The sequence below is a fragment of the Topomyia yanbarensis genome, chromosome 3, assembly GCF_030247195.1.
Source record: "Topomyia yanbarensis strain Yona2022 chromosome 3, ASM3024719v1, whole genome shotgun sequence".
NCBI classification, from domain to species: Eukaryota; Metazoa; Arthropoda; class Insecta; order Diptera; family Culicidae; genus Topomyia; species Topomyia yanbarensis.
The window spans coordinates 137,732,997-137,746,094 of NC_080672.1; the positions used below are offsets into that span (position 1 = coordinate 137,732,997).

Below are 13,098 nucleotides of genomic sequence, written 5' to 3' on the forward strand. Positions count from 1 at the left end.
GGTGATTGACTGTTATATTTGGAGAAAAAATAACATTCTACACTTACCATCAAATCTCAACCGTTACAGAGTTATTGAATTTTTTGTGTAAAAAACTTAATTATCCTAAAATACCTCTAACTCAAAGCTGAGAAAATTTCCTATTGAATGGTGTTCTCATATCTTTCAGTTAATTAGTTTTAATTATCTTTTAGTTGTAAAGTAGTTAAAAGTTGGTGTTTTTGATGAGGTTTTGGTTAATTTTCTCAAAATAATGAATTATGATGATAGCAATATCTATTATCCAAAGGTTTTGGAACGATTCATAATTTGTTCTTCAACACCATATTCCTATCTCTTTTCGTTTCTTAGTAATTTCATTACTAAACTTTTCCTGAAATCGACTTGCAAGTGCTTAAAAAACTAATCTAAAAAATATGCTTTATATCGTTATTTCCAAGGCTTCATTGGAAAACTGAGAAAATTTACTTTCGATGTATGTACAAATATCTTTTAGTTAAGTGTACTAAATGACTTTTTACTAGTAAAATAACACAAAATTAGCGTTTTTTGGAGAGTTTTGTAATTATTCTAATTATTAATCAAATAAATTTATCGTTACTATCGTTACTATTGTTCATTTCGTGCCGCTTAACATTCTCTATAACTTGTTATTTGACACTTTATCCCTATCGCTTTTCATTTCGCTGCAATTTAATAGTTAACACAGCATGACCTGAACACAAATGTAGTGGATTCGAAGTCGTTTTTGCATATGAAACGAGGTGATAAAAATGATTTTGCCTCGAAACTAAAAGAGATAATTTAATGAAGTCAAAGAAAAAATTGTAGAACTTGCTGAGATGCATTAATTCCCTGATAATAATGGAGATGTTTATTATTTCCTATTTTAAAAAAATAACGAAGATGCTAATAATAACACTAACTTTAAACTAATTAACTTCTAAAAGAATATTAACTTCACTTAACTGAAAGGTATTAATACATTTTTCTCTGCAAAATGCTCCTGGCTTTCAAATAAAAATAAAAAGGTACAATAAGTGCCATACTTTTTCAATAAGAGCTAGTATTAGTGAAAATGAATTAAAAATATCCAAGTTCAATAACCCAAACACATGAAGAACAAATTATGCAGCTCTTCAAGCTAAACAATCTGAATTATCAAAATGGTGATGTTAACTATTAAGATTTTCGCGAAATGAACGAAAAACCTACCAAAATTGTTAAATTTTAAATAAATTACTGTCAAAAGGCTACTTAACCTCATTAACTAAAACATGTGAGGACATCATTCAATGGAAAATTTTCTCACCTATCAAATGGATCCAAAAGATTTCAAATACAAAGCATACTTTTTGAGTTAGAGCTTTTTTAAGACAACTAAGTTTTTAACACAAAAAGTTCAATAACTTAGTAACGGTTGAGATTTGACGGTATGTGTAGAACGATTTTTTTCTCCAAATATGACAGTCAATCATCCCTCGAGAGGTTCTTAACCATGAACCAAACACCCTGTATATCGTCTAATGTTGCACAATATTATTATGTTTGTCATTTATTTAAACTTGTCGATGCTTCTTGCACAACCTGAAAATGACTAAAAGGTCGCGTGGAGATGAAAAGGTATAAATAATATCCATATTTCAAACTTTTTGACTGGAACCATATTTTTCCATGGTAGTCTAATTTTTTAATCTTGATTATAAGGTTATTCGTCTCTTTTCGGGTTACAGAAATCTTTTTCAAAAATGTCTAACCCTATGTGCGGGGTTGGAATCGAACCCAGGTAACCAGTACGAGGCAATCGATTTACCAACCACGCTATCCCCGCCCTGTAGTCTAATTTAAGTTTGATAACATCGCTCGAAAATTTGAAATAAAAAATAGATTAATACTTATTTTTAATTGTGATGTGATGGAAAACAAATAGCTTGTAATATGTGGCAGACCGAAAATTCGAAAGTTTTTTTTTGGCTACACTAACAGCTTTCATAACCTAACCTACATTTTTTTATTCCTATTTTGAGTCCACATTTGGAAACAGTATTATGGAAATCTTAAACTTTCATTATTTTTTTATTTGAAAACACAATTAAACTTATGTAACGTGACAGATATTTTCTGCTGTAGAGAATTCCATCAAGATACAGTGAAGACCCGTTTTTATCAGCCCCTTGGTGAATTTTAGGCTGATAAAACCAGGACATTGATAAAATCGAGACATATATTTTTCTTTCTTTTTAAGAAACCGAAGCTCTTAAAATATTCTTCTTTAGTTCCTAGATATAGCCTCATAACTTTTCCTTCCTTTTTTCATATTTCGGATCTCTAAGATAAGAAAAATATGCTCAAGAAAGGATTTACTCGAATTCAATTTGGTTCGTCTGCTAGAGCCCATCAAACTACCAACTATCAATTTTCATATGAAGCTGATAAAATCGGGTCAAAAAGCTGATACAATCGGGGGTAGATAAAATCGGGGGCTGATAAAATCGGGTCTCAACTGTATGTCCAATTACGTTAAAAATGCTGGCCATCTTCGGTTCTGATGAATCTGTATGGGACGCTAAATATTTTCCTCAGGCAAGCAAACTATTTTTATTCAAGGGAAATATTTTAAAAGGGCGTATGAGATATTGAATGTGCTACTTTCAAAAAATATTGTTCGAAAATCGTATTAATTCTTCTGTCTGAATGTTTTTTGGTGAAATCGTTCAAAAAACAAACCAAACGTTAAAAATGCAATTACAACTTCACACAAGAGTAACGTGTAACGTGGTTTTGGTTGTAACGTGACTGATCTTTGAGAATACTCCATAAAATCGAAAAAAGATCTTCAGCAAAACTTCCAAACTCTTCTTAGATTGATCAACTTCTCTAGATATTAAGTGATAATCAATAACTTAGTGAAAAACAATCTATTAGCACAGATATTCAGACTGGATAAATCGGGAAAAAATAATTTTGAGTCCAGTAACGCTTAAGGCATAACGTAAATGAATTTTTAACTACAAATTACATCCACTCAAACTGATGCTGGGGAGAGTAAGTTATAGTTTTTTACGTTACAGAACTGTCAAAATTATGAAATTTAAAACTGAACCGCACCAGAACGTGTGCTTAGGTCGTTACCTGACTCGAAATTATCTTCTTCTATTTATCGAACCTGAGTGTATGTGCTGAATACTCCTATTCAAAACACAGTTCTAAACGTGTTTCGAATAATTAAGCAACAAAGAGAACGGCAGGGTAGAATAGAAAATAAATTAATTTATCCCATCGCAACTCATAAGCAACATACACATAGCACCGTGCAGTGTTGAACTCAATCCAAACCCACACTACCCACTTACATTGAAAACATCGAGTGTACATGACCTATGACATTTCTATACTTATTCATGTACACAGGGTTGCCACTATTTTTCAAAGAAAACCTGTCAGTACAACTAAAAATGTAGGGGATGGGCGTAGCGTATTGGTAAATCGATTGCCTTGTACGCAGCGCACCTGGGTTCGAGTCCCGACCCCGCACATAGGGTTAGAAATTTTTCATAAGAGATTTTTCTAACCCGAAGAGGCGAATGACCTTAAGGTTAAAACCTCTATAATCGAAATAAAAAAAAACTAAAAATGTCTGGCAAAATCTGTCACTTGATAGCGATCTCAAAAACATCGATATTTGATGTACACTTTAGTCTTCACAGAACGTGCAGCAATTCACTTTTCTTAAATTTGAGAAAATGTATCAAAAATGTTCCAAAATGTGCACTATCGTTTTAGTTACATGATATTTTTTGTGTAACAATTTCTATAATTTAAAAATCTGGCAGGATGAGAAAAACTCGTCTTTTTGCCTGGAAGCTGCAAAAAATCTGTCTAAATGTGCTAAATAAATCTGACTTAATGGCATTCCTGTGTGCACATGCAAAGTCTCAAATCCTGTACGACAAACCTTGCACACAGCAAGAAAACGGGCGCTAACCTCATACGGTCCAACTGTGTCAATGCCATCACAGCAAAAACCCCATAGTAGACGCTATGAATTTTTGGCATAGGCGGCATCAACTCGCACACAGTTAAACCGTGTACAACTTGCACCTTTTCTCCGGCTGTATGCAGAGTATCGTGCGCTCCCCACCCCGCCGTGTGGCCCGAAACCCAGCATGTACACGAACTATTTTACCGTCCGGATGATAAGGTTATGATGTTGTTCGTTTCGCATTCGAGCGACGAATAATTGAAACGTACGCGCGGCACCTCTATATGTAAACTACCCGTATTTTATTGAGTCGCTGAGGTGCGAGTGTATGTAAAAGCCAACCTTGGCGAAAATCCATAGCGTTTACCGCTTATTATACCGCCCGCATAATGTTGCTCGTTTGGCATGTGAGCGACGACTGATAAAATGAACACTCGGGACCTGTTTAAATAACCTAGCTCTCCATACAAACTATGGTTTTAAACTGTAAAGCCTCGCTCCATTGTTATTTTTTTCAAAAATTTCTTCAGGGGTTTCCTGGGACCACAAACTTTTGCCATTTTTTCGTTCTGTTTCCCTATCTTGTGTTGAACAGTGTAACCATATCCTGCATTTCTTAACTGGTATCTATAGTAACGTAGAGCAAACAACCATAAGAGCGAAATCGGACGGACAAGGGGATTACAATAACTTCCAGAAAGAAATAACAAAATAACATGGAAACTGACCATAAGACACCAACAAACCGATGCTATCTACGCCGATCTTTTCGCTGTTTTTGACACAATCAATCACAACCTCGCCATCGCCAACTTGACCAAACTGGGCTTCATTGGTTGCAGTCGTATCTCGTTGGTCAGACTAGCGTGAATATAGGCAGCGACTATACTGAAATGTTTTACAGCTATGTCTGGCATCACGCAGGGAAGCCATCTTTGACCACTCACCTTCTTACTTTACTTCACCGATGTGAATTACAGCTTGTCGTTTTCGAATGGGCTCAAGATATTCTACAGACATTGGTAGACACCCTCTTCTTGCAGATAAAATTTGATGTCTTCAGCGAGTTGCGTATTGATAATCGTATGGTTCCAAATCCCGTAAAATATTCTGCAATAACCTTCACTAGAAAAAGATAATCTATCAATTTCGACTCGTGCATCGCGAATCCTGGAGTTCATCTTATGTACTGCCAGATCATGCACAGATATAAAATGCTCGAAAAGTATATATTGTTCACTAGTCCGGTCATCTTTGAAGTATTGTTCGAGGATTTTGATTGCGATGTGCTGTCAACAGGCATCGATTCAACAGCCTTAATATCTGTGCGAAATTTCATCCAGATCGGAGCACTAGATTTCAAACTACAGCCGTTCGCAGCGCGCTGGTTCTTCCGCCTATGAAGTTAACACAAAACTTTATACACAATTATCTCGGAACTAAGTTATTTGAAAAGTACCGTTGCGGTGAACGTAATATTGCAAAAACTATTCATACGATTTTCATATTTTTTTTTTGAATTGTTTGCATTTACATTCTCGTGTACTTGAACGGTTCCTTTTTCATCCTAAAATTTTTGATTCCTCGCCATGAATTTTCGTTTAAAATTTTGAACACAAAACTCAATTTTTGGTTAACATGTTTTTTTTGCAGGATTTTTTTTTATTGTGAAACCGATCCGTTCAAGTACACCACAATACATTTTTCTTCAATAATCTTTTTACTTTTTTGATTTCAGTTGAGCGGTTCGGCTTGGAGAGCGTTCACCGCAAACCTCTGTTAAAAAACTCGCTACGGGGTATGGGCCATAACTCCGTCAACCTTCAATATTTTTTTAATTCAACTTGTTTTTTCGAACTTCGATAGCACTACCAACGAGCTGTCTTTTGCTTTATCAAAAAAAATTGCATAAAACGCTTAAGAAAATCACAAACTTTGCTCACTTTTTCGCCACAACTTTGTATATAACCCCTTAATCGAACGAGTTAACGTCAAAGTTAGAACTTCGCCGGGCCTCTTTCCATCTAATTGTTAAAGCTACCCACGCTTGTAGAGTTTAAACATTTTGTTAAATACGTGTTGAAGTTATGAATCGGCCTCCAGATGTGTCTTTCGAGAAACATTGTACTATTTACGTTCTACAATCTAATCACCGCAACGTCGTGACGCTCTGTTTCGACCAACAACTCACAGGAGACCATGGAAAGTCAAGTTTTATAGATTTAAATACATTCATTAAATAAGTAGTTCCATTTCTCGATATCACTAAGATCCTAAAGGTATATTGTCAACATGCACTTTGAAGGGAAATACCGGACGAATCGCTATTCGTCGAGTACATCTGACCATATAATTACAATGAAAAGTTTTCTATTTCATCTATTGTTGTGATATGTACTCATCGACTAACGACTCATTCGAAATTTCTTCTCAATATGTATTTTGACAGCTAGTTTTAAGGACCTAATCGATGATTTTTCGCTTGACTACGCCCCTGGAATGCATAATAATTATGAAATATTCATAACAAAACTACGTCGCTTTTATAAAACGTTCACTGACACACACACAACAAATAAATGATTGTAGTATTCAGTAAGTGAAGACTCTTATCTCTTCGGATCATATCAACATAAGTAAACTATCTTGTCAGATTACCAATCATCATTCCGCACCAAAACTACAAAACTAGCTCATATACGCATACAATCTTACAGCACCTAAAGCTATTTAATCTATCGTCCAAGCTAATAGCAGCCATAGTGCAAACAATAGTTTACGATGGGAGGCGCGTCCGATCGGATGTAGTGTTTTAAGAATATTACAATTTTACCCTTTTTATTTTGTTACACCTGATAATTAGCAAATTTTAAGCGATGCTCCTACAGCGTTGCGATTCTACCGTGTTCGGGAAGTAATACAATAATTACTGAAATGTGTCCGTTGTTTATTATTGACTAAAAAATGTGTTGTTTCATGAATTTCGCATCACCCACAACGACAACACCCTCACCGCAGATTGATTTGCGGCACCAACATATTCCATGCGGCTATTCTAAGGTGACTGACTGACTGTGTCCACCAGCTAAATGTCCCCACGCAATTCTCCCGCCTAAACATAATTTCGGTTCCTTGCGTGAATAATTAACCCGGTTTGCCCGACGAGAAGACCCATAAATTAAGGTTATGTTAGTGCATTTCGTCGTCCGTTTGTTTGCAATTGGGGTCATTAGTTACCAACAGTAAGAGTTATGAACGTGTGAATACAAGGCCTACCTGCTCCGTAAACTACGCGAATAATAGTGCATGTCTTCGTTTCGAACCAGCGAAAAGCGACAAGGTTTCAAAATTCGGCTAAAGGCGATGAGTTGTGAAAATGAGGGGTACTTTTCAAGGCGGTGTACTAATATTGAACTCGGTTCTAATACTTATTCTCATAATTCTTTTTTTCCCTATCCATCCTTTGCGAGCAGTGATGAACAGAATGAGGCCTCTTCGCTGATCAACAACTATTCCAGCGGTTCCACATCTAGTCTTCCACTTGCACTGGATAGTAGATCGACTTCACTCGAGGCAGTAGGCGGCGTTCCGGTGGGCACCTCGGCTGGTCCGGGAGTCCCCGGTGGAACGGCGGTTCCGTGTTTAAATGCATCCGTGACGGCCAACAGTTCCGGACTATTCAGTTCCCCAGGTGGGCCGGGTAATGTCTCGAACCTAAGCACCGGTACCGGAATCATTCTCCCGACGGCCCGCGAATGGGTGGACAGTGAGGATGAAGGTAACCTCGAGCCGGAAGCGGACTGGAGTTCCAACATACCGGCAGAAATACTCGCGACGCTCTGTAGTGCTGAAAAGAAACGACAGGAGGTGATAAATGGTAGGTGGCGGCTCTGGAATAGTACAACTGATATCTGGATTTGCGATAGTAACATTTTTGTTTTTTGTAGAAATCTACCAAACCGAGCGTAACCACGTACGAACGCTCCGGTTACTGGAGGGAATATTTATGCGTCCTCTGCAGGAGTCTGGTGCGTTGCCTAATGAGTTGCTGCAGTTGCTGTTTCCGCCTTCTCTGCGGAAACTGCAGGAGCTGCACACTACCTTCGAAGGCCATCTTAAGCAGCGACGGATTGAGCACTGTAATATTGTGCAGGAAATCGGCGATTTGCTGATGCTGATAGTAAGTACTATTGAGGTTGATTGTTTTATAAAGACTGCGAGGAATACAAGCTGTTTGTTCGGAACTGGCTGGTACTACATAAGCGGATGGGGAATGCAATTTCGTTAGACAACTTCAGAAACGTTGATTGGATCTCAAACTTTCACAATTTACTGAAAAAAAAATATATAAGAAAACTCCTCCATTCATCAACATCAATTTGTTTGGTATTTTAATAAAAGCATTCATGCATTTTTTGAAAGATTTGTATCTTGGAACGAAATCATAGACCGCTCTTATGTGCAATCCTAATTTGAAAGGTACGCTCTTTACCTAGTTAGCTCATTAACTGGGTTATTATATTTGATCAGTACCGACTGAAAATAAGAGTTGGAGCGATAGACCATGCTTCGTAAAACCTTTCATTATTTAAAGCTATTGTTAAAATAAATATTATCTTTGATATATATTTATTTTGTCCAGCACATTTTTTTGTTTAGGTGCGTATTGTTTTTCAATAAGTACTTCCAGCGAATGTGTACAAAGTACACCAGCGCGACTACTCGTGTTATTTATGTGGGCTTCCTGGACCTCGATGCTTTTTAAAGCGATATTCACTTGAACTACCTATATCTAAGCCTCATAGTTCACAGATTTTACATTATTTTGAGATTATTAGAAATTTTATGACGAAATGTCCTAAAATAATGTTTACTATAGATAGATTGTAGATGAGAAGGAATACGTAGAAATACAGAAAAATACTTATTTTAAGAATAAAAGCACAGGCTCGATTATCCGTGATCCGTGATCTTAAAATTTCAACTAGAATGTCTGATTATACTGCCGCACAGTGGCGGCTCTTCAAACAAAAGTCGGACAAAACCTCAAATGTTACCTAATTTGGCTGAAAATCACAATTTAAGCTAATTTTGAGGTGCTGAGCTCATTTTTGATGCCAAAAGTCGTAAAATATTAAATGCATTTTTCCATACAGTGTCATTGGACCTTTCTTATAACTATGATCCCGTTTTCATGATAGATTTTCCGTTACTGTTCACCAATGTCAACAATATCATAAAAAATTAAGAACACTACTTAAAAACCATTGTTGAACTTGTTGGTTTACTGTAGATTGTCTAACTATTTTACACAAAACACCATGTGTCTCCATATCAGCAACAAAGCTTCAAAATCTCCTTAAACCTTTTTGCGCACCTAGGCGCAGAACGAGACCATGATATTCGAAAAGTAGAGATAATTTCACATAGAATGTATACTATGTGACCGTTCCGAAATGATTCAAAAATTTGTACAGAATACATTAGTGAACAAAGTATTTTTGATCTGACCACCTTAAACATATTTAAACTAAAAAGTCATAGTTCCAAGCAAATTTACCAAATGTAGTTTACTCACTAACCAAGTTCTTTAGTTCCTCTATACAATGAAACTAGTTGTGCTAAAATCGGACCAAAATCAAAAGAGCAACATGCATTTGAAATGAACAGAGCAATGGTGGTTTCGGAAATGAAAATCATTAAAAAATCCGGACTTTGGTTCGTTTAAACTCGTGTTAAAAATCGTGTTCTTATCCAATGATTATAAAATTTCGAATATACATCATTCAATACATGAGAAATTTAGGAAAAATATAAAATATTATTATTTCAAAAATAAATTTTTGAGGTTTTGGCCAGCTTCCGGCCACTGTGTGCCGTTCTACGCATAATTGGCCATGTTACTTTTTGAACACTTTCATTTTTTTAATCAAACATTTTCAGGCGTATAGTCAGGAAACACATACAAATCATATATTTTGTTCGAAGTTTTTTTAAACCAATACCTAGTAGTCTGTTTGTTCCATCGTTGAAATTCAACGCATAACATCCCACTAACAAAAAAATTAAAGGATTGTGTACAAGACACGACCGCAGTCACATTGCAAATGCAGCATTATTAATGAAAATCATGCACGATTTTTTCCATTATATATTCGTCCTAATAAGCACGGATTGCTAATAACTATTTTTGGGATGCGGGACGAGAATCCTGTAAAACAATTCGAACTTAACCGGCGATTCGTTTCTGCTGCATACACACAGCCGAACATTCCTCTTTCGCAGCTCAGATCAAATGAGCACTATGTGACACCAGGCGATCTATTTTATCAACTTTTTGGTGCTGATTGAAGACCCTCCTTTTGTACGATAAATAAAAATATTTTCATCATTCTTTTTGGTGTGGATTTCGCTTAGCGGTAGGGTTGTCACATTCATTAATTTTCTTAAAGGTTTTGCAGAAATCATTGGGGATTATTTTGAATATTTGCTTATATTATGATTCACTGGTAAAGGAACAGAATTAACAAGCACAAACTTAATACAAGTTAATTAATGGAATTTTCTAATTGAGTTCTTTTTCCATTATATATTCGTCCTAATAAGAACGGTTTGATAATAACCATGTTTTGGGTTACGGACGAAAATCCTATGGAACGATTTGAGCCTTGCCTGCACGACTAATATGAACGGTATGAACCAGCAATTCGCCATCTCGATTCTGTTCCGCCATCGTCATTTGGAACTGCGAACAAAATCCTTCCAGCGGATAGATAAACGTTCCCTTTCTGTAGCTCGTATCAAATGAAAGATCTAACAGCTATCCTATAAGCAACAGTAGCGATAATCTAATTGCTTCTGCCATCAGAGCAGGCATGGCAATGAAGGAATTCGGTCATAAGCATTCCTTTTATATCAAGCGATGGAATATGTAGGATGCTTATAAATGTCGAGATGAGGTCCGTGTTAGGGAAAGTCTTGCGCAAATTTGTGAAAATTGTATACGTTTATCCCTATTTATACCATATTTACGGATTTTTCAATAATGTGCTAATAAAATACACAGATAAATTTGATAACAATTTTTTACTGGCGATTTTTAGAATCGATTGGTGGTCGAATTATGAAAATCCATCAACAATTAACAAAACGTAAGCGAAAACTTTGTCTATTTTCATACATTTTCCCAATGTTTTCACAATAATACGGATTTTTCAATAGTGTACAGTTGAAATACCAATTTAAAGTTGCTACCAATCTTTAAGTTGAACTTCTCTGAATCGATTGGTGTATATATGACGCAAATCCACCAACAATTAACAACGCTACAGTAATTTAAAATTATGCCACATTTTCGTGACGCTGTTCGAAATCAGATTTTAGTTTTACACCTAGCCCCAGCCCCATATAGTAGAGTAAAGCATTTTCAATGCCAAAAAAAAATTCAGAATAAAGTATACAATAACGGGCCCTATTCTCAAAGTCACGTCACTTTGTGACTAGAAGGAAATTTTCTTCTAGTCACTAGGTGACGGGACTGTGAGAAGAGGGTCCAGTCTATAATTACGAAATTAAATTAGTGATGGAATTTGCGTTTCGACTTCGTCTCATCAGATTCCGACACTAAGTTAGTGGCAGGACTAAGCTATCACCGGATTGACGCTAGCTCAAAAAAGCGAAGAAACAATTTGTGTTGCTGGGCAAACTTCAAGCGTTCTGTGAGCCATTTGGTTCCCGCTTCTGTGGGCCATTTAGTTCCTGTTTTCGCGAGCAATTTCAATGAGTCATTTATTCCTCGTTGACAGAATTTCTCCCGATACCGATGCCCGTTACGTGAGTCATTTAGCTCTCAATTTTGTCGTAATCTACTCGGATACGATCCTACTCAACTGACCAACCAGTACTTGGCGAGGTCGGTTCGGCGATACCAGATAGAACGTAGCTTCTGGTTCAATGCTTCCGGTTCGCTGAAATTGCGACGACCCACCACTGGCGCTTCACTCGACCTATTAGATCTATCCCTGACGATGGAACTTACTCACGGGCTTTGGTCTGGTGATTCCAGATGGTTCCATAGCGTCGGGCCACGGAACGTCAGTCGTAGTCATTCTTCACGTCTAAGGTAACCACCACGTAATAGCGAATTCATTTTCTCTGCTGTCTTAACAGCTCCCACTACCGTTCGGGTGGAATTCTTTGTAGGCCTGTCTATAAGGAAGCCGAATTGCATGACATGTCGTTCTCACGGTCCGTGTACTTAATCAGAATTACTCTCTAACAGTACCAAGATACATATTGACCTATACGCTTCTCCACGTTTTCCCGGCATCGGAAGCAACATCAGCTTCTGTCGCTTCCAGTTATCGGATCATTCTGAACATATCCGGGTTCTCCCGTATCACTGATTTCAGAATCAGGTTTGGGGCATGCCCTAGGTCCTTCACTTTCATGACTTTCGCTATCTCGATCATCTGTTCGTCGGTAATTCGAGCTTCGTCTTCGTGATCATCCTCCTCACTGCACGGCAAAGATTCATGTTGCGGGGAAAACCTTTCGATGGTGACTTCCATGTTCTCCGGGTACCTTTCAGGTGGTGCAGCTGGGCCTTTTACCTTTGCCATGCCGAGTCTGTAGGCGTCTCCTCGAGAATTCGCGTTGGCATTGTGGCAAAGCTCATCAATGCAGGCTTTCTTGTTCAGCTTGACTGCTTTGTTGAGAGCGGTTCTTGCAGCTCGTTTCCCTCTCGGTGTCATTACGTGCCCCCTAACTTCTTCTCCAAGCTCGCAGGCAGCTTATACGAAGATCGGTAATCGTCGTATTGCACCGGGCGACCGTTTCTTGGTTTCTGATTCCTCGGTGTGGTTGCATTACACGCCCTTGTTACTACTGCCGTTAACTCGTTCGCATTTAGGTTGAAGAGGATGCCTTCAAATTTAAGTTCTTCGACGGACTCGACCTTGTGAAAGATAGCTGTTTTCCATTTTCACTCGTTTATATATCTCCCACGTTATTCAAACCGTGTCGTGTTACCAAAGCTGTACCAGATCGCTTTATGGTCGCTGTGGGTATATCCTCGCACACTTTTCAGACCAAGATGGTCCGAAAAGTGTGCGAGG

The 13,098-nt window shown here is 37.4% G+C and overlaps 1 protein-coding gene across 4 annotated transcripts in view; it reads left to right on the plus strand.

Moving 5' to 3' along the window:
* Nucleotides 1-13,098, plus strand: part of LOC131694190 (rho guanine nucleotide exchange factor 11) — a 387,472-nt gene that overhangs the window by 287,255 nt on the left and 87,119 nt on the right. For all 4 annotated transcript variants that reach the window (XM_058982676.1, XM_058982678.1, XM_058982679.1 and 1 more), the window contains 2 exons: nucleotides 7,456-7,859; nucleotides 7,930-8,162. In XM_058982676.1, the coding sequence (XP_058838659.1) occupies nucleotides 7,456-7,859; nucleotides 7,930-8,162 (637 nt within the window). The remainder of the gene's footprint in view (nucleotides 1-7,455; nucleotides 7,860-7,929; nucleotides 8,163-13,098) is intronic.